This window comes from Harpia harpyja, chromosome 2, assembly GCF_026419915.1.
Source record: "Harpia harpyja isolate bHarHar1 chromosome 2, bHarHar1 primary haplotype, whole genome shotgun sequence".
Taxonomy (NCBI): Eukaryota; Metazoa; Chordata; class Aves; order Accipitriformes; family Accipitridae; genus Harpia; species Harpia harpyja.
The window spans coordinates 28,823,747-28,843,604 of record NC_068941.1 but is presented as its reverse complement, the minus strand read 5'-3'; the positions used below and the strand labels follow the sequence as shown (position 1 = coordinate 28,843,604).

The following is a 19,858-nucleotide window of genomic DNA, read 5'->3' as shown; positions in this document are numbered from 1 at the left end:
CAAACCATTCAAAAATATGTAGGGATGAGGCTGCGGAAAGGGAAAGCATTACCCTTTGTTTGCAGTCAGCAGTTTCTCTTTTAGCATCTGTATTGATGATAACAAGTGCAGGCAAGACTAAAACTTACAGTCACTACATTGGCAGCCAGTACTTTGGCTCCTTTACTCACAGAAATTAATGCTTGAGTTTGAATAATTGCCAGGCTGTCCTCTCAACATAATAGCAGTTGATTATTTGGGGTTACTAACAAATAAAAAACCCCACCCTACTAGTAAATGTATAGGAGCTAGCGTCCCCACTGAGGTATACTGGCTTCACACACTGTTGATCTGGACATAACCAAGCGGACAGTCAAGCTCAGTAAAGCATGGAAATAATATTCAACATCAACAGAAGTAAGCATAGATACAGCTGATGCCAGAAGAGCATCAGCAAATCCACAGCTCTAGGGGACAGGCTCCCTGGCTGAGACTCTTCCTTCTGAATGTGCCCTTGGTTTTTGCACATGGGTATGACTCAGTTGGGGTGACAGCACTCAAATGACTTGGTAAATGCCTCGGGGCTGCTGATCTGTTATGCTCCACCTTTAATTGCCTGCTTGTGTAATTACATCTGTACTTTCCTCCTGCCGCTTACTCAAGCTCGCCCCAAAGCCTGCCTTTCTAGCTGGGTTAATTTGAGCTTAGTTTACTGCAGGTGTTAAGGCAGAATGGGAAGGATTATGCTCTGTGCTGCTTTGGAGAAGGTCGTGGCTGCTCCAACCACATGCAGATTGCCAGTGCACGTACAGAATCAGGGCTGAGGATTAGGAATAAAACAAGAAAAATCCCCATACCCCATAGAACCACAGCATTTCTCCTGTCTGCCACAGGTCTTGCTGTGGAGCTCATCATACAGGGTAGGAGGTCCTTTGCATGTGACGCAGGTCGGTAAATCTCTATAATAGAGTTCAGTTTTGCGCTACATGCATGGAGGGAGTGCAGGAGCATATCTGCTCTCACTCAGACTTTATTTGCTCCACTCATATCACCAATATTTGTCTCTTACACCTGGACTCATCCAGTCTATCTTCAGGCATTCATGTGAAAACCCTGAGCTAGGGTGCATGGATTTCTACGTAGATCCTTTTTTGGGTGCCCGAGACTCTTACATGCGGTTTCCCAGCCTAGTCCTGCAATTACATACCATATTACTTTGGCTTTTGAGGACTCCATGGTTCCTTACCTACTCATCTGACATGGCAGTGCCCAGAAACACCAGGCTTTGGGTCTCACTTTAGACTGGTGATCTACAAACGTTGACCAAGAGGTCGATCGCCAGGGTGGTCAGAGTCCACGTGGCAGAAAGACCTAGCAAGATGGCGAGTGGGAAGATGAGGGATAGGATGAGGCAGTAATTTTAGAGAAAAGGAAAACGTTGGAGCATTACCCTGTACTGTGCCACCTCAATCTTATAATCAGAGCAAGTTCTGGTAGAAAATGCAGATTGTCTAAAATATATCACAGACTTGTTGCTGTTTGGCTGAATTAGTCATATCAAAGAAGAAAATTGGGTTTCACAAAAGCTTCCAGTTCATTCCTCTTTAGAATTTTATGGAATTTCAAGAGCTCTAAAAGAAATGCTCAGAAGTGAAATGCATTGGTTTGGGTCAGAGAAAATGTTGAGTTTGAGCCCAAATTAATGGTCATTTTTTACAGTAAATTAGAAGTTCACTTACTCATGTAGCTTTAAACAGTCTTAACAACCCTCTGTGCTGACACAGTCTTAGCATCCCATACCGCTGACAAAGCTATTCCTAACCTTCCATTTTCTTGAGTGCAACATTTCACATTGTGAAATTATCTCCTTAATTTGACTTAAAAATTTAAATACTTCCCTATATTTACTCTTTGGTATTCCAAAAATTTCAAAAGTATATACCAAAATCTTTTCAGGCTACCCAAAAAGTACTTCAAAATGGTTTTTCCATTTGGCAGTGAACCAAGAAATCCATTATCTGTACAGTTCTAGCCAGAAAGGCAACTTGGTTTAAAAGTCTTTAAATAAGATTATAGCTGCCAGAGATGCTCTGACCCTCACCAGCTGCAAAACTCCTCTAAGGCCCCCTTCACCAGGTCCCAGTCTGTTCTCTATAGCACAACTGTCATCCTACTCTGGTCCGTTACTGGCCCCAGTGGAAACAACATGTCTGAGCTGCTCAGCTTCAGCTTTCTTCTGGGCTTTTACAGCAGCAGAGCAGTGCAGAGGAGCTGATGCCTGGGAGCCTCGGGAGCCTCTGGGGTTTGTTTTGTGGGGGTTTTTTAAGCTGAAAGGAGACATTTCATGAATCTGTCTCGCGGTTCAGTTGAAACTAACTCCAACTAGTTAGTTATCCATGTCAGCAAATAAATTCCCCCCCCCATCTGCCTTGGACAGAGATGCTTGCATGAGTCAGGCTGGGTTCTTGAACAGCTCAGACCACATACCTTCGAGTTGCAGTGGTGGCTTAGCAAGAAGGCTTGACCCCACTCAGGTCTGTTTGTGGGAAAACTGTGGAAGGTTCATTAAAAAGCCAATCAGCCATCCAAATCAAGACTTCTCTTATCCCTCTGAGATATAGTAAAAAAAGACAAAAGACCAGCTTCTCAGCTGTTAAAAAAGGATAAACCATCATAGTGGCTTGAGAGGAAAAGTGTTGCATGTTGAAGACCTGAACCATGTGCTCAGGCTGATGTAAACTGGCAGATTGCCCTTAAAATCAACAAAGTTAAGGGAGAGAAATGGCTCCTGGGTGGGGTCAGCTGAGACTGTCATGGGTTCTCCAGAAAATAAACACCGGAACAAGCAAAGTTCTTTAAAGGTTAATATATTGGGGGTTTCTGGTTTTCATTTTTTTCTCTCTGTAAAAGGGAACAACAAAACTTTTTGTACTCTGCAAAGGAGAATTCAGGTTAAATGTTCCTTGTCATTTTTAATAGAGGCAACTGTTCAGTATATTCCAGAGCTGGGACTTGGGGGGATTGGGTGAAAAGATGATCTGAACATCTGAAAGTAGCTTGCTTTCCCCAAATGCCATCAGTAAAACATTCTTTACAATTTAAGAGGTTGCCTTCAAATACCATCCAAAATGATCTTCCCCAAATTCAAACTGCATAGGAGAGAGATGTGGAAATTAGATGGAGAAAGGAGAACTGGATAATCGCTGCCAGAAAAGGCAGGAGAAAAAAAAATTATGAATGTAAAGAATTCCTAAAATCTACTGAAAAAAAAATTACTAGCACTGTAGGAGGGGTTGACCATAACGCTGACGGGACTGGTGACTGTGGGTGCCCAGCTTGTGGCCTCTTTACAGGACCTGGTTGAGATGGTAGATGTTCAGCATTTTTTTTAAATCCCCCTTGGCAAGCAAAGCAAAATCCTGATTACCACCCAGCTTCTTTCAAACTGACGGCTTGATGTATTTATTCCAGAAAAGAGTAGTATTAGTGACAAATTTCTGAAAGCAGAAGATTAAAAAGCTAAAACCGGTGAATATCGCCCCAAGTCCTGAGCTCTGCCTGCTTAAGCAAAGACCTGAAATTGTATGTGTTCAAACAAAGAGTGATTTCTACATTTAGCTCTAATTCTTGCAAAGGGACGAATCACCTTGTGAAAAGTGGAGCCTCATCCTCCACCCCCTCTTTCCAACTGGATATCAGACTTGAAGGCAACCTTTCCAGTGGACCAGACCTGCTCTTTAAACTTGTGGACCACCTAGTGACTTTGAGTGTGTCTGGAGCTCTTTCAATCCACTGCAAGAATAACTTTACCAGGACAATACTCAAGAATAGATAGATCCATGACATGAGTTTCAGTCTGACCCTTGACTGGACCTATTACTAACCATGTGGACTACAAACTTCCACCTTTTGAAAGATCTGTACTCACTGAATCTCAGGACACCCTGCTGTTTGTTATTAGATTAAGAGCTCTGAATATTTGTAATAATATGTGCTGTGTTGCTTTGCATTGTGTATTTTTTTTTCTTCTAAAATAAAATAAAACAAATTATTTATTAAAAGTTATACTGGATGAAGAGCGTTTAAGAGTTCACCTGCTCTAGATGCTTATTCTTAACCTGAAATCTCAGTCCTGAGATTGTGATACTACACCTGCTTCTGAACAAACCAGTTCTCATCTTGTAATCAAGTAAGATGGGAATAATTAATAAGAGCAGATGAACTCTTAAAAAAAAATTTTTTTTCAGTCCTCATTTCATGCAAAAGTCCCTAGCAAGTGGATTCCTCTATCTTTAGTGTCTTCTGAAGGTCTTTGGGGTTCTTCTTCTTTCCCCTCATTCAAACTGACAACTAACTAACTCCGTGAGTAGTCCCAGTCTGCACGGGCAATTGTAGAGTTACACCATGTGAAGAAGAGTGGTGAAATCTGGCCTGGATGGGAGATGACATACAAAATATCTGTGGTAGGTTGACGGCTGCCAGCCATGGAGATCTTTCAGGAACCTGGCCCTTTTGCTTGCATGACTAACCGGCTGGTGAGGGGGCTTGTATTTTATGTGGCAATCCAGTCCTAGTCTACACTGTGTTTGACAAACTGGTCCGTGCTATATAAGTAGTTCTGTTTGTAAATAAAGTGTTTTAAATATATTTCTTACAACATGGAGACCATGAATTCAACCTTTGCAAATGGAGGACATTGCAGGGAAGGGGATATCCTGTTGTCCCTGGCACGTTGCAGCTGGGCTTTCATGCAAGGCAGTGGTAAGAGAGCAGCATACGTGCAGCTGTATACAGGCTGTTTGGGATGAGCTGACACCAATTTTCCCCTTTATTTCCTTGGCTTTTTGGTCAACTTAAGTCAGCCTCTTAGTGCTGACTCACTTGGCAAGTGATTCAAATTCCTGCCTGTTTCCATTTTCAGCCCTATGTGAATGAAAGAGAAGTGAAAAGGGGAGACTTCTCCCTGAAACAAAAATAAAAGTTGCCTCATTGCTGGGGGTATCAAGTATTTTGAAGCAGGGAGACACCACAGCACATGGGTGCACATATCTCCACGGCCTCGGGGAGCACCCTTGCCGCTGCCGCAGTGGTGCACACAAAACCCAACACTGGGGGTCAGGTCACTTGCACGGCAAGTTGCAGCCTGGATCCTGATAGCAAGTGTCGTTTGCCCCTGGGTCTTAGTTGTGCCTTTTCTTGCAGGGAATTGCACATTTCTATTGCAAAGCCCCAGTAGATACCCATGCACATCTCTGCGGAGCTGAGCCCAGTGAAATTACCAGTTGGCTGCGGTAACGTGAGCCAAGCAGCTCTGGACTGGAGCTTGAGAACAGTTGTTTTGCAGCCCTTTGGCACAGAAGTTGATTTTTTTTGTCCCAAAACCAGCTGGTTTGTGCACCCAATTTTGTTTAAAATTGGCTTCTGCTTTACACCACTTTAAGCCCTTCAGCACTGGATGCACAGGAGCGTGCAACGTGCTGTAAGTTACGCTTGAAAAATGGGAATTAAAGCTCCTGCGTTCTCTAGGCAGTTTTTGGAAAGTTTTGTTGCTAGCTTTGCAACGTGCGAGGTGGCTTTTGAATAAAGCTGCTGATTTTATACTAGGTGAGCATCTGGCTCTGGAGCTGTTGTCTTCTGGTCTGTCTTTGCGGAGGTGAAAGACCCCACGGTAGTTTTCTTCCCCTTTCTGAGGAGTCCCTGTGCTTTTGGCCTGTGGCTCCATATCCAAGAGGATTTGACATTCAAAAAAAATAGACTGGATCTCCTGGTGAGCAGTTAATGGATTGAAACCAGAAACTCCTTTTTCTTCTTTCTTTCTTGTAAATCAGTAAGGCACTCCTCAAGGATACTGAGTTACGGGGGTACTATAAGGGAAAAAAAGAAGTTGTGTAGTGAGTAGGGGTTTTTTTATTAGACTGATGGAGCTGTGTGTGAAACGCCAAGATGTACATGCCTTTCTCATAGTTTCAGGCTATTTTTTCTGCATAACATGCAAGAGTATCAGACATGATACATCTGTGAAATATGTGATGCTGGATTTTCAAAAGAGCTCAGCTTGCACTTTAGATACTTGGGGGAAAAAAAAGAAAGCTGAATTTTCAAAAAGTGCCAGCAGAGCAGCACTCAGCAGGGGGAAGATGGATGTTGGCTCTTTTAAAAATCAGGTCCTATACTGGGTTGGGTTTGGGGTTTTTTTTTTGATCTTTGGTGTGAACTTCCAACTGTGCTGTGTACATAAAATAAATTGCATGTAACAATAGCATTACTACATTTTCCTTCATTATTAAGATGGCTTGCTGAACTAGTTTCACAATTCAGTGGAGGCAGAAATGAAAGCATGTCCCCCTGAGAAGGTAGACACCTTTTGCAGATGCTGCAGCCTTTTCTCTGCCAGGTAAGGAGCGTTGCTGATGTGTCTCATTGACCTCCCTTGCTCCGTGCCCCTTACATTATGATTTCCCCTATGCATCGGCAAGATGCATTGCCGAAAAAGGGTACAATAATGAAATGAAGTGTTTAGCCTGGAGCAGAAAATCTGGTATTTTCCAAATCAGAAGGCTGAAAGCGTGACAATCCTTGGAGAGCAACGGATCTAGCTTTTGGCTTCAACCAGCGTATGTGTTAACGTGTCAACCTTCACTCAGGATTGCTTTTTATTCAAAGCATTGTTCATCTATGTAATTTTTGGACATGGATGGTTGGTTGTATTCACACAGGAGTCTCTGTCCAGGATGTGAAACTGCTGAGAGAGTTACACCCCCATGGGTAGCTCACACAACGTTACATGAAAGTGTTTTGGTGGTCATTGCACGTGATCACCTGCAGTGCAGCATGTAGCCATGCTGTGAGCTGTAGGCCAGGTTTGCAATATGTCTCAGGTGATGGTTGGGCTTCCAGGTGTCGCTGGCAATCCCCAGCCCTTGCACGTGCCAGCCCCACCAGTGTGGTTTCCAAAAAGCACCTACATATTCGAGAAGGTCACATCCCACTGGCTTTTCAGTGGAGAGCTTTCTCCTAAAAGACTTGCACACAGGGTGTCAGCAGCTCTGGGATTCATGCCTGTATTGGCAAGGCTGTAGAGCCCTACTTTGAAAACATCCTTTATTCAGTCCAGCCTGCAGGTAGAAAGCAAGGGGCTGATATTTCTCTAGTGGAAGTCTTCAGACAAAATACCACGTCTCCTCTAAGTCAAACTGCTTCTCTGACGGTCTCTGTGTCTTGTGTTGGAAACATGGATGTACCTGTCTTGATGCTTCTTCTGAGCTTTTATTCCTACAATTTCTTTGTTAACACTTTTCTCCCAGAAAGAAATCTCTACAATTATACTGTGCCATAATCCGTGGCCTTACCTAGCTTTAGGTGTGTCATTGAATCTGACTACCCAAGGTCCTGCTGTAGTATGTCCAGGGGACAACTTGTCCCACTCCTGTCTTTGGATGGGATAAATTGTCCCCTGGAGGTGCCTTTTTCATGCCATCAGCATGAACCTTGGTGATTACCTTCATCTATACACCTAAATTTTAGAGGGCTGAGCTTCTGAGAAAAGAGTCTTTCCTCCTAATCCTGCACTTCACATAAACTATCTTATTTTACAGCTTTCCTGTAATGGCAGCCCAGTAGACAGACTCAACACAAATGCCTTTGGCTTGTAGAATTCACCCCCCAAAAAATCAAATGTGGGTTTACGGGATGATTTGCAAAAGCCCAGAGGGGAGCTGTGTTGCCAATTCCTTTTGACTTCAGGGGGTCATTAGGGTGGTGGCCATGCTCAAGGCTTTTGCCGTTCAGCCCTCTGTAGGAGCTGGCTCTAGGATTGTGGTTTATGTATCTTTGGCTTTGCCTAGTCCGAAGAGGAAGGAAGCATGGATTGACCTCACTCTTCACTGTTCGTGTCTGAGATCAAATACCAGCCTCTCCCAGGAGAAGAGAAAACTGCAACGCAGGCTTTCTTACATGGCTTTTCTCTTGGAAATAGGACTTTTCACGCTGAGCAGACTCCTTGGCCAAAGGTGATGCTGACACTTTGCTGTCCAGCTTTTCTCCTTGGCCAGCGAGGTGATCTCGGTCAAATCACGTCACTTCTCCGAGATGCTGTCAACCATTAACAAATTAAAAAAACAAATGGGGAAAATCAAACTTGCCAACTAAATTTGGCTTTGGGAGCCACCAATGGTAAGAGGTAGGCACTAGCAGCAGCATCAGCGCGTGCGGCGCGTGGTGTGCGCGGCGGCATGTGCCTGAGCGGTCCCTGGAACCAACGTCTGCTTTCTCCCACAGGGACTTGAGACGGCTGGGAGTGACACTTGTTGGTCACCAGAAGAAGATAATGAACAGCCTTCAAGAGATGAAGGTCCAGTTGGTGAACGGGATGGTGCCGTTGTAACTCGATTTTAAAGTCGCTTCCTCAAGTGGGTCGGTCCTGCACTTTGTACACTAGCCCTGAGATTTATTTTGACTAAAAAAAAAAAAGAAAAGATAAAAAGGGAAATTCAGTTGTTTCTATAACTGAAGGATGTTGGCCTCTGCCGCAGTGTTTCTAAAGCAGTGTTTGACTAAAGTTTTCCTTTTCTTCCTATTTGTGTCCTCATTTTCATGAAGTAAATGTAAGATGCATGGAACATGGAAACGAATCTGCTGTACGTGAGGTTAACCCGTCTCTTAAGCTTCAGCAACGATGACAACAAGCCTTCCCACCACACGTTGTCTGTACATGGGATATATATATATATATATAGCACCTTTATATACTGAATTACAGCAGCACATGGTAATACTTCCAAGGACTGACTTGAGCGGAGGAGTTTTGTAGCCGTTTGTGGGCTCCCAAAAGCTGCGGTTTACTGAAGTTTAACTTCGAGTCTTACTTGTCTACAGAAGTGTATTGAAGAGCAATATGATTAGATTATTTCTCAATAGATATTTTGTTTTGTAAATCTAAAGAAAAGAAAAAAAATGCTGTTACACAGCATTGAGTTATAGAGACTAGTGTATAAACGTGTTGCTTGCTCCATGGCAAATACAATACAGGGTGTATATTTTTTTTCCTCCCTCTGTGTTACCAAGTTCTTTTCGTTTGCTCTTCTGGGAGGATAATACATGACGAAGATGTATATACTGTACAGTTTGCTATGCATCAGGTACAAGATTGGGGCTCTTTCCTTGGTTTGTTCTTTTTTTTTCCTCCCCTTTATTTTGTCTCCCTTTTGTGTTACAGCTATGCTTTGTATTTTCACTGCTGTTTGGTTTGAGCAACATATAAAGCCTTCAGTAGTTTTGATTATGTATACGAGGTAGAAGGAGTCTACTTAAATAATCACCCTCTTCCTTTCCACCATCCCACTGGGGACATACAGAAGAAAAGTAAAAACATCTGGTTCTCGGTGGCCTCCAGTGACAACGTGGCATCAGTTGTTGTGTGTATGAGTCCTGCTCAAAGATAGCGTGGAATTGCCTTGGCACTGGCATTTCAGCCCGGTAGCTGTCACCCAGTGCAGCCCTCACCCCTGTCCCTGGAGCCCAGGAGAGAAACCACGAGGTGGTTTTAACTGGAAGGGATTTTGCTGTTCCTCTTCTCATTACGGGGATTAAGTCTTGATGTGCAGTCTGGAGGCAAGCCTGTGGTCATCCAGCATGGAGATTTTGCAGTATTTCGCCCAAAATGCTGGTGGTGGTGGTGGTGGTAGGCTTACTTTGGGAACTGTCCTGTCCCAGGTTGTCTCTCTGGGCATTTTCGATTTGGCTATGGACCTGGCCACTTTGGGGCAGAGCGCAGAGAGGAGGGAACAGCAGAGCAGCCCAACGTGGTCACAGTGGCATCCCATGGGTGAGAAGGTCCCATCCATCTGGGGCTGGCATGGCTCGGGTCAGCACTTGGTTGTAGCTGGGGTTCAGTGTGTTCATTAGAGCTCACGGCTGCTGTTTTCAGAGGGACCTGAGGGCAACCCGATCCCCCGGGAATCCCACCAAAAACAGTTTGGGGCTGTCCTTCTCCTTTTGTTGGAGATAGGATTAATCAGCTCTGTTAATTTGGTATTCATAGGTTGGGCTTTTTTTTTTTTTTTTGGTGCAGGCTTTGGTAAAGATAAGGATTTAAAAATGGCTAAGCAGATGGCAAGTGTTTGCTGTTTTTGTAGATATATTGCTTCCTTAGAGGTTGGGTAGCATCTTGTAGCATCCTTCCTTAGTGATAACATCGACATACTGATTTGCCACAGCTCCCTTCGTCCCCAGCACTGTAGAGCCGAGCCTGAGGAGCTCATCCAGTGCTGAAGTATGTCCTTCACATCTTGCAGAAGCAGGAGTCGAATGCTACCTTCAGCTGTTTCAAAGGTCTTTCTTCCATTTCCCCCAAGCCTTTGGGTGAGATTTGATACAAAGAAGGGTTTCTAAAGAGAAGGGGAAGGGTTGGTTTGTTTTGGTTTTTTCTTATCAGCAGGGCTTGCTTGCTTTCAGCAGGGCTTCTTCAGGCAATATTTGCCTGTTTTGAAATGGCCGCCTCCTACTCCTCTGCGAGCTGCTACCACGCTCCTTGGGAATCGAGAGAAATAGGAGGGAGAGGAGCCGTGGCGAAGTCTGACAAATCTTGACGGTGTGATTGCTCATCCTGTTGTTTCATTTTGGCAGTCACCGGACCACAAAAAGGCAGGGAGGGAGGAATCAAGACGTAACAATTTTGGTGCATAAAAGACATTTGTCTTATAATAAATAAGATTATTAGAGCTGTCAGCAGAACAGTCTTGGGATTATTTGTGCCTCCCTGCCTGCAGCACTTGGGAAAATAACCCTTAGGAGGACAGAAACAACTTGTTTCGTCGGGAGGAATTGTTCAGTTGCCGCCCGCGTCCATCGGCCGCACCAAGAGAGATGCTATTAGCAAATATGCAGCATTTTCTGCCTGCCATCTCTGCTCATTCCTTACCTGTTGGCTCTGTGGGAGGAGTTGGGTTTGGTCTTTTTTTCATGGACTTTTAACAGCAAAAACCCCTTTTCACCATTTGTGGGGTTTTAAAGGTGTATGCGGTATGGCTGGGATGCATACCAGATGCTGGAGTAACCTTCATATGAACTAGTGGAAAACAAACTGTTCTTAAGCCAGACTGCATTTGTAAATAGGGCACCTCTTCTCAGTTCTTCCAATAAATAAATAAATAAATAACCTTTTCTATTTATTTCAAGAGCTCTTCTTGCTACAGATCTCTGTATAATAGGCTTTGTCTCAGAGCTAAAAGTAAAATAAAATGGTGTTTTGATGAGTAGGGTCCAAAAGTTACAGCTTCTACGTCCACAAGCAAATTCCAGAGACAACAAAGGTTTTCAGTTCCCATCCAAGAACTGCAAGTACTCTATATTTTGGGCATGATTGTATATATTGGGGTGCAGCAGAACAAGATGACAGTAATATTTTACTGGTTATGCTCTTTGTAAGGGCTGTAGGTGGATTTCCTGCCTACGGTAAGTCTGAGCGCTTTGCTTTTCCAGCTTGCTACTGCTGCTGCTGGTCCAACGAACACTTTGTTTCCAGTATATTTGCTGCTCATTGCAAGGAAGGTATTTCAAAAGATCTGGGGGGTGAAGAGGCTCTTTTTGATATAGTTTTTCATTTTGGGAGAAGGAAGTGCATGGCTTGTGTAGACTGACCCCCCTTTCATTGTGTAGCTACCATTTGGAAAAATCACCTGAGCATAAAAATGGAAGACTGATTTTAAAGGGGAAAAAAAAAAATTCAATTTAAAATTTTATTTATTCCTTCTATATGTTAACAGCAAGAAGAACAAAAAATAAAGGTAAAAATTCTTTTGGTCTATTCAGTGTTGAATATAATGTAGAAAGTCCCCGTGGTCAAGGAATTGTGACTCCTTGGACTGCTGTGGTCTTGAAATTAGTAGTTAAGGCGTATGTAAGATACATCAGTAGCAGTCTTAAGAGTAATGCTTAGTTTCCAATCCTTTATTGTAATTCCTTAGGGCAGGTAGGGCGGGAGCTGGTGCATCCAGCACTGCCAGAGCCGCAGCATCCATCTCAGCTCCTCGCATCGGCATTTTAACTCATAGGAGACTGTAGCATTGCTGTATTTATCCCCCCCCCCCCCCCCCGCCCCTTGGATGCTCTCTGTGCATTTTGTTTGTGTACATGGTTTTTTTTGTAGTGTAAGATATGAAATTTTCTATTTTTTCATAAAAAATAAAAACCTTTGACTAACAGTGACATCCAGTTGTGGATCACATGCACGCGTGCCCCCTCGGCTTTCCATGAAGTGTCAGGATTTTGCCCCTTGGAAAGGAAATAAATTCTCTTTATTTTTCCCCCCCTAAACACAGATTTGGTGCTAATCTTCTGGTCCCTGGGGGAGAGAGGGGCCTCTGGGATGAGGGAGACATGTAGACCCCACGTGAAGGCATCCTACCTTGTTACAGGCTGTTTCCTCTGTTTTTATTTTGGGGGTAAAATCTGCTTTTTAGTCTGGTTTGTGGGGCAAAGCAACTGCCAAGCCGACTGAGCCCCAGAGCAGCCCCTGGCCACACTATTCCCCCATCCCTCGGAAATACCAATTTTTTGTGATCCCCCACCCCCTCCCAAGAACTGATACTCTTTTTCTCTGGGTTTTTTTTTTTAGCAGGGGGGGGACACCAGCAAACCCATGACTGGCCAGAGCACCCACCACCACATCCCCAACCCCATTCCTCCCCTGTGCCATGGATTTGGGGGCAACCTCATGCTGCAAAGGGGTGTGGGCCAGCCTTAAAGACAGGTGAGAAAAGCCATGGGTGGGAAAGGCCAAGGAGGAAAAGATCAGCCTGGGAAAGGTGTAATGGAGGCGATGGTGGGCAGCCAGCATCTTCTGGCTCCTGCGAGATGACCACTGCTGGACTATAAAGGGCAGAGCTGTGGATGAGGATGCTGGTTCTCCTGACGTCACGGGAAGCCATGGCAGATGGTGGGTGGTACACTTGTACCCTGGCCAGGGAAGGCACGGTAGGCTGGGATGGCGGAGGAACGCTGCTTTATATATTAAAGAGAGCACAAGGTCAATTGGGTTAGCAAACTGAGGCTGTCAGCAACTTGGATAAAACCTCTCTGGATTGACATGCCAGTCCCAGTGCGGTGTTTCCTTATTCAGCCCAGGGTTGTCTGCTGCTGGACCACGATGGCAGTAGACACTGGGAGGGATCAGAGGGGCTCTGAGGACAGGCAAAAATACAGTATTAACTTGCCACATGTAGACAGCATCCTTGATAGCTTTGTGGAGGCAGAGTGCCTGCTAAGGGGAAAACACAAAAATGGGCAAACTTCTTTAAAGAGTTGAAAGCGAAATATCTACGCAGGTGATGGAGAGGCATCGGACAGCTGAGGCTGGCCTCATGGGGACAATAGGAAGGTTCACCAGCTCTAGCAGCTTCAATGCAAAAAAAATGAAAGGCAGCAAGTGAAAATTCTTGAGAAACAAGGGTGTTTAACAAGATCTCCCTGATTTCAGCTGCCATAGAAATAGAGATGGTGCCCTCATTAAGATACATCCATGAAAGCAGCTGCTGTCTGTCCCTGTTCCTCAGCCAACATGAGTGGGAGGGAGAACGGGATTAGGACGCAAATGGACAAAACTTGCTACTGCTACCAGTAAAGATGAGTGCTGGCTGCAAACCCGTTCTGTAATGCTCCATTTTAAGTGAGAACTAAGGAATTAGGCAATTTCCTTGAGCCTTTGTGCTGCCTTGGTTTGGGACCAGCCCTTACACAAATCTCGAATCAGGGTTTGCTTATTATTTTCCCCCACTGGGCTCAGTGTGAGAAGAGAATTTGCACTCTGTGGCCGCCAGCTAATGAGTTTATTTGCTCAGGAGGGTAAGGTGCTTTACCTGCAAAGTGGGTCCTTAAGCATATGCCTGATTTATCTTTTGGGTGATTCTTCTGCACAGCCTCTGGCCAGTTCCTGCAATAAATGCACAGCTGCATCTCCAGTCACGAATGCCAGCTATTGAGGATGCTTAACAAGCTATGAACAGGGTAATGTTATTCTCTGCATCACTCTTGTTTTCAGTAAACTGAAACAAACTGCAAAGCAAGATGACCCTAGTCCTGGTGACATTGCAGGGCAGCCAAACAGCACCTCTGTTCTATTTTTCCTATCTAAGAACCTAAAAACGGGGCTCGGGGGGCTCTGCACTCCCTCCCTTCTCTGCCAGCCTGGCAGGGTTCGAGCCTGTAGTGCTGGCATCCCTGGAGGATGCTGCGGCCCCAGGGCAGGAGCGGTGGGGAGGCTGCTCCCCATCACCCCGTGAAGCTGAGCTGCCGTGCAGAAAGAGATGCAAGATTTATGAAGCCATGGGGAGAAAGAGCGAGGGACTCTTCATGTATTTTTCATGGGTTGAACTGCATAAATAGCATGCAATGCATAAACTGTGACCGGATACTTCCACAAAAAAGGGACTGGTGAGCAGAAGAAGAGATGAAAGGATGAGATAGATTTATTCAAGTCAACACGGCCTGTTGAAAGTCACCCTCAAGTGCATTAAGAAGCAGCCGAAACAGCACGGCCTGATCCCCGGGCAATTAATCTTTGCTGACACGAGGAGGGAGCTGGACCCCGGGGACTGGAGAAGGGCACACATTGTACATGCTTGGTAAAATGGCTGGATGGGAGGGGAGAGACCACCTCATCCACAATGCCTCGCATGCGGTATGGGACTTAAGGAGATGCTAGGACAAACTATTGCACCAGTGGCCAGGTCGGTGCAGAAAGTGAACGGACATCGAGGCATCGCAGAAACAGCTCAAAATGGGTTAAGACAGGAAAGAAAGGGCTGTGCTGGAAAATTCAAAGCAGGGATGCAGGGGGGAGTGCTGCAAAGGTGGCAGTCCCCTCAGCAGGTGCACGTGTGCTTCCAAGTGTGCATTTTTAATAACGCATCCACTGCCAGAGCTCAAACCTCATGTATGTGAAGATGGGCATCAAGGAAGCAATCCCAGCCTGAGATCAGGTAGGAAACGGGAGCCAGAGCAGCATGGCCAGAAAAAGGCTTTGCTCATCTGAGAGCAAACCAGGTTGTGCTTGCAGTTATTGCACGCCATAGGGGCTCTGGGGAAAAAGCCTTGGAGAAACTGAGAGGGGTGATGCTCACTGAAGATACCCATTGCCTCTATAACAAGACTTCCAGCTGGAGCATTTGGGGCAAGTCCTTGGGACCCACTGGATTTTGGTGGATGCAGACCCTTGCATTACAGTGACCTTTGATAACCCATTAAGGTATTGCTCATTATTTTCCTCCTGGAAAGGCCTATGAGCCAGCCATGGAGGAGAACAAGGCACCCACGTAGGTCATTTTCTTACCCCATCATTTCCTTGCCTCCAGCTGGGGTCAGCTTAGCTATTTGTAGCATCAGCTATTAGTAATATTCAGCAAATAAAGTATAATAGAAGAAAGAAGACGCTTCCTTACACTGACGTGCTGCTTTGATAATCTATTAGCAGCTCTAACTGGGATTTTTTTTACTGCCTTGAGTCTCTTTGAGCTCCCCCATAAGCAGCTGACAGATGCGTTTGTGCTGGTGCAGATTACTTATTTCTCTCAAAGCTTGTATTTTAACTACAAAACCAAAAGAAAAAATATTCTGAGCTGAAAAAAAAGCAGCAAAACTGTGAGATAGGCTGCCAGCCGTTTTCTCGGTTTGCTCCCAATAAAGGCCATATTTATTACAAGAAAATTGAAATCCTATCGATTTCTCTTCTGAGGCGCTGTGTTTCAAGCTTGACATTTAAACACAAAACTCTGGGCTCCAAAGTTTAATCATTTACTCCTCGAGAAATACAGTGTGTGGAGCTGCTGAGCGAAAGGGCATGCAAGGTAAAAATGATATTTCATTGAAAAAAAAAAAAAGAAGAAGATACGGAAATGATATGTTCATTTAAAAAAGAAGATAGGGAACAACCTCTCCCATCCGGTGGGAAAAATGCCAGCAAAGTGGTGTCTTGCGGTCCCTTTCCATGAGACGTGCAGGAGCTCAGGACCACTGGGCTTGCTAATATTTTTCAAATGGCATAAAATCCATGGTTGGACCCAGATATTGTAGGAGGATGGGAAAGGAAGCGTATGTGTTTGGATGGATGGATATGCATGCACACACATGCAGAAGCACCAGGTGATAAACTCTTAATTAAGACAAGGATTAGGGCACAACTGATAAATGGTGAATGGCAGCAAATAGCCTGGGAGTGAGACTGGATCGGGCTGAAAAGAGCCATTTTAGGGCCAGGCAGGGAGTATAAACGAGGATCATCAAGGTTTGGCACTGGGAAGGATCTGGCCTCAATTAATGATCCTGGCCCAGGATGAATTAATGACCCTGGGGATGTGGCCAGGATGGAGGGGAGGGAGGTGATGCTGGGGCAGCCGCAGAAGGGACAGGTAGTCTCACCAGTGCTAAAATCCCACCAAGATCCATCCCACCAGCTGTCGAAGCAGGGAAGAGAGGATCGAATGGGCATAAAGTGGCCGGGAACATGCGTTTGACAAGAAATTAGGAGAAATTAGGTGGAAGGGAGCCATGGGCATGGCTTTTATCCTGGCTTGGCCGCAGCTTTTGGGCTTGAAAGTTGCTCGCAGACCTAAAGGTTGATCCCCGGTGTCTGGGTAGGGAAGGTATATGTTTCTTTGGCTTGGAAGCAATGGCCATTTTGGGGGCCATTTTTAGTGTTTTGCAGTGCTTGGCACCTGCTAAAACCTGGATTTGAGCGATTTTAGGCCCCGAACATACCCAAGTGGGTCCTTTCCTTGGCGTGGGAAGGGGAGAAGGAAGCACGAGTGATGCCTTTACCCCTTTGAAACCCAGAGTTTGGAGAGCAGGGCTGCACAGCCAAAATCCTAGGTCTTTTTGTAGCAGCAACTACACCTATTCCAGCAGAAAACAATAAAGTAAAATAAAATAAAATAAAATAATTGTAAATCTTCTGTGTGGGGAAAAGGCTGGTGGCTCTGGCAGAGGCAAAGTTGGGATGCCCCTCGGGAGGGCAGTGCCAGGGGTGCAGCATCCCAAAGCAATGTGAATAGTTGCTTCAGGGCACAGAAATCAGCCCTGCGGTAACTTCATCCTTCTCCCAGCCCTAGGAGCTGTGGGTCATTGCACTGCCCTTCAATTTTACACAGTAGCCTGAGAGACACCGAACCCTTGGCCCCTGTGCTTTGCATCCCAGTCTGAGCTCCAGCCAGGGGCAAAGCCCTCACGCACTATCCATCCCTCCCTAACACCCTGAAATTGGGTGATTTCTTCATCAGGGAAGGCAATTAGCATTCAGGTGCTGCTGTTGGCATAATTAGAGGGGCAAAAAGCTGACAGCAATAGCTGCAAAGCCATGGCCCGGGTCAGAATTGTAATGGAGAAATAAATTATGGCAAGAGAGCGCGTTCAGATCCAGACTTTAGTTGCAGCAGCTATGGGGGCAGAAAAGAGCCCCGCCTCCTGCCAGTTTATCATCCACGCTCCGGTGATCCTCATGGCCATAGCTGATAAACAGTTGATAAGCAGCCTGGCTTCTCCAGCAATGGTAGCATCCCTGTAATGAGTAGCTGATACCCCCGGAGTACCACCCAGGGATGCTGCAAGTCCTCTTGGCACCACATCCTAGTTGTTTAAAGCCATATGTTTCCCTTCAAAAAATCAGCTTATTGCAGGTGCCTTTGTGGGTGTTGCCAATGGGGTTTGCAATGGGGGCAGGGATTTAAGGGCCCCAGGGTTTTGCAAGTTTCTGGTTAGAGATGAGCACACCCAAAACAGCTGAAAAGGAGGAAAAAAGAGATAGAGCCTGATGGCTTGAAGCGCATTTGGGTGTAAAAATAAGACTAAATAAAACATCTAATCACCCTGGTGCCCCATCCATCCCTGTAAATTTAGAAAGCCCGAGTACAGCTGAGTTTTGGGAAACAAACGACCAGGTGGTAGCCCTTTCCTTGCAGCCATGGTGCTGCAGCAGGAGGCTGTGCAACATGGCACGACTCCCTTTGAAACCAGGCTCCCCTCGAGCCAAAAAAACCACACACACACACACACCTCCACCCAAAAAAGAAAGCAAGCCACCAGGCAAGAAAGGCAAAAGGCCCATTTCCTTGGAGAAAAAACACCAGGAAGCTGAGTGGCAAGCTGAAACGCCTCCATCAGCGATGGTCCCTGGAGATGGCAGGGGATAGTTATCCCAGTGTAAGCTTTTTTTTCAACAATATTATTCACCTATTCAAGGAGAGGAGGTTGGTAGCTGTGCTCCAGGTTATTTTTTACACTGTGGAAACATCCCACTGATGAAGCGGTGAGTTTGTAGGACCTGATAGAAATCAGGAGTTGAATGGAAAAATGGGGGTTTTTGGGTTTCCTTAGCCCTGTGGTTATTTGATTTTAGCTTCATTTGAAGCTGACCCTTGGCAAAGCCCTTTTATATTCCCCAGAAAGTTTTACTGTAGGGCACTGCAACCTCCCCAGCTTTGACAAGTGACAGCATGGAGGGAGGTTGTAAAAATATATCAGAGAATATAACAAAAAAATATAAAAAATATATATAAGAAAAAATATAAAAATTATTTTTTTATGTATATAAAAAAGAGCCTTTATCAACTCAAAGTTAAAGCTCTAGAAATGTGATCTTGTGCTTCCCGTAATCTCAAGGGGAGCGTGTGTATCTGAGTGATGCGGAAGCGGAGCTGAACTTGTGCTAAAAAGCAGCTACTCAACACGCCTTGATGAGTGTATGCATTCAGAGCTTATAGAGAGCAAAGCGTTTGCCACGGCAAGAATGGGAGATGATTCCCCTCCTGTGAATTTGCCTAAGTACAGAATAAACATCTATTTTCTTTCTGCTTTCCCCCTTTTTCTAAAGCCCAGCTGTCTGTTAATGCATGTAATGATGGTCCTGCCCGGGACAAGCCTGAATTCTCATTCATATGCAAAAAATCGTAAGTGAGAAACTTTAGATTTGGCCCAAATAACGTCATGCGCTTCTCCCAATGAAGGAAATTCCAGCTTGCTGTATTTTTTCTGCTCAGTGTGTGCCAGATGTCTTTAAAAAAGAGGGGATGATTATTCTTCTCTGTGGAGCCAGAGCCAACAACAAGGGAAGGATGCTCCTGGCACCCCCGTAACGCACTGCCTCTGCGCGGGAGCTTGGAATGAGGGGAAGCAGAGGGGAATCACCTTGCTCACACGGACGTGTTCGGGTTGAACACCAAACCTCTTGTGAGCATGTCATGTTCACCCTGTGAAGGGTAATGGCCGCATCACAACGTGATGCATTTAGGGAGCCCTTCAGCTATTCTTAAAGATACTTACCTTTTCATTGTGGCCGTAGCCCAAGTGGTGTGTGCAAAGGGAGTGAGTTGATGCTGTGTGGTCCAGACTTGGAGGATATAATCTGGCCATCAGGGAATATTAAGGTATCTTTAAAAAGTGGAGCAGCGGCACCCCAGCATCGCAGGACAAGCAGTGCCCCATGCACGCTGGCCAGGAGATAGCTGGCCTTTCTCTGGCACCTTACATACAGCAGGAGAAAGGGGAAAAAAAGGGCTGAATATGACAGCAAAGGGACTGAGGCAACTGGGAAAAATCACATATTTGTGCAAAACCAGCTCCTGAGTACTCTTTTTCAGGTGGACCGCTCGGTCAGCGCTGGCTCTCTGAAGACCTGCCTCGAGCCACCCTCCAAGAACCTGCAAAATGTTCACACTAAGGAAAGCAGAGGCTTAGGAAGCTCCTTTTAAGCTTTACCAAACCATTTTGCTTTTAAAGGGTGCTATCTGGCATGGTAGGAAAGATTGCCCTGAGCAGAAAGAGGAGGGCGATGCTTTGCAGTGAAGCTTTGCTGGAGGCAAATCACTAGAGCAAGTGCTGGGGCTCATCCCTGAGG

At 45.3% G+C, this 19,858-nt stretch overlaps 1 protein-coding gene across 8 annotated transcripts in view; it reads left to right on the top strand.

The window, feature by feature from the left end:
- Positions 1 to 12,185, top strand: part of EPHA5 (EPH receptor A5) — a 204,402-nt gene extending 192,217 nt beyond the window's left edge. For 5 of the 8 annotated variants that reach the window (XM_052774023.1, XM_052773983.1, XM_052774016.1 and 2 more), the window contains one exon: positions 8,257 to 12,185. In XM_052774023.1, the coding sequence (XP_052629983.1) occupies positions 8,257 to 8,362 (106 nt within the window). In that variant the 3' untranslated portion in view covers positions 8,363 to 12,185. Of the gene's footprint in view, positions 1 to 3,614; positions 6,239 to 6,267; positions 8,078 to 8,256 lie in introns of those variants that run through there. The other 3 variants (XM_052773999.1, XM_052773993.1, XM_052774007.1) reach the window with 2 other exon arrangements.
- The last annotated feature ends 7,673 nt before the right edge of the window (positions 12,186 to 19,858 follow it).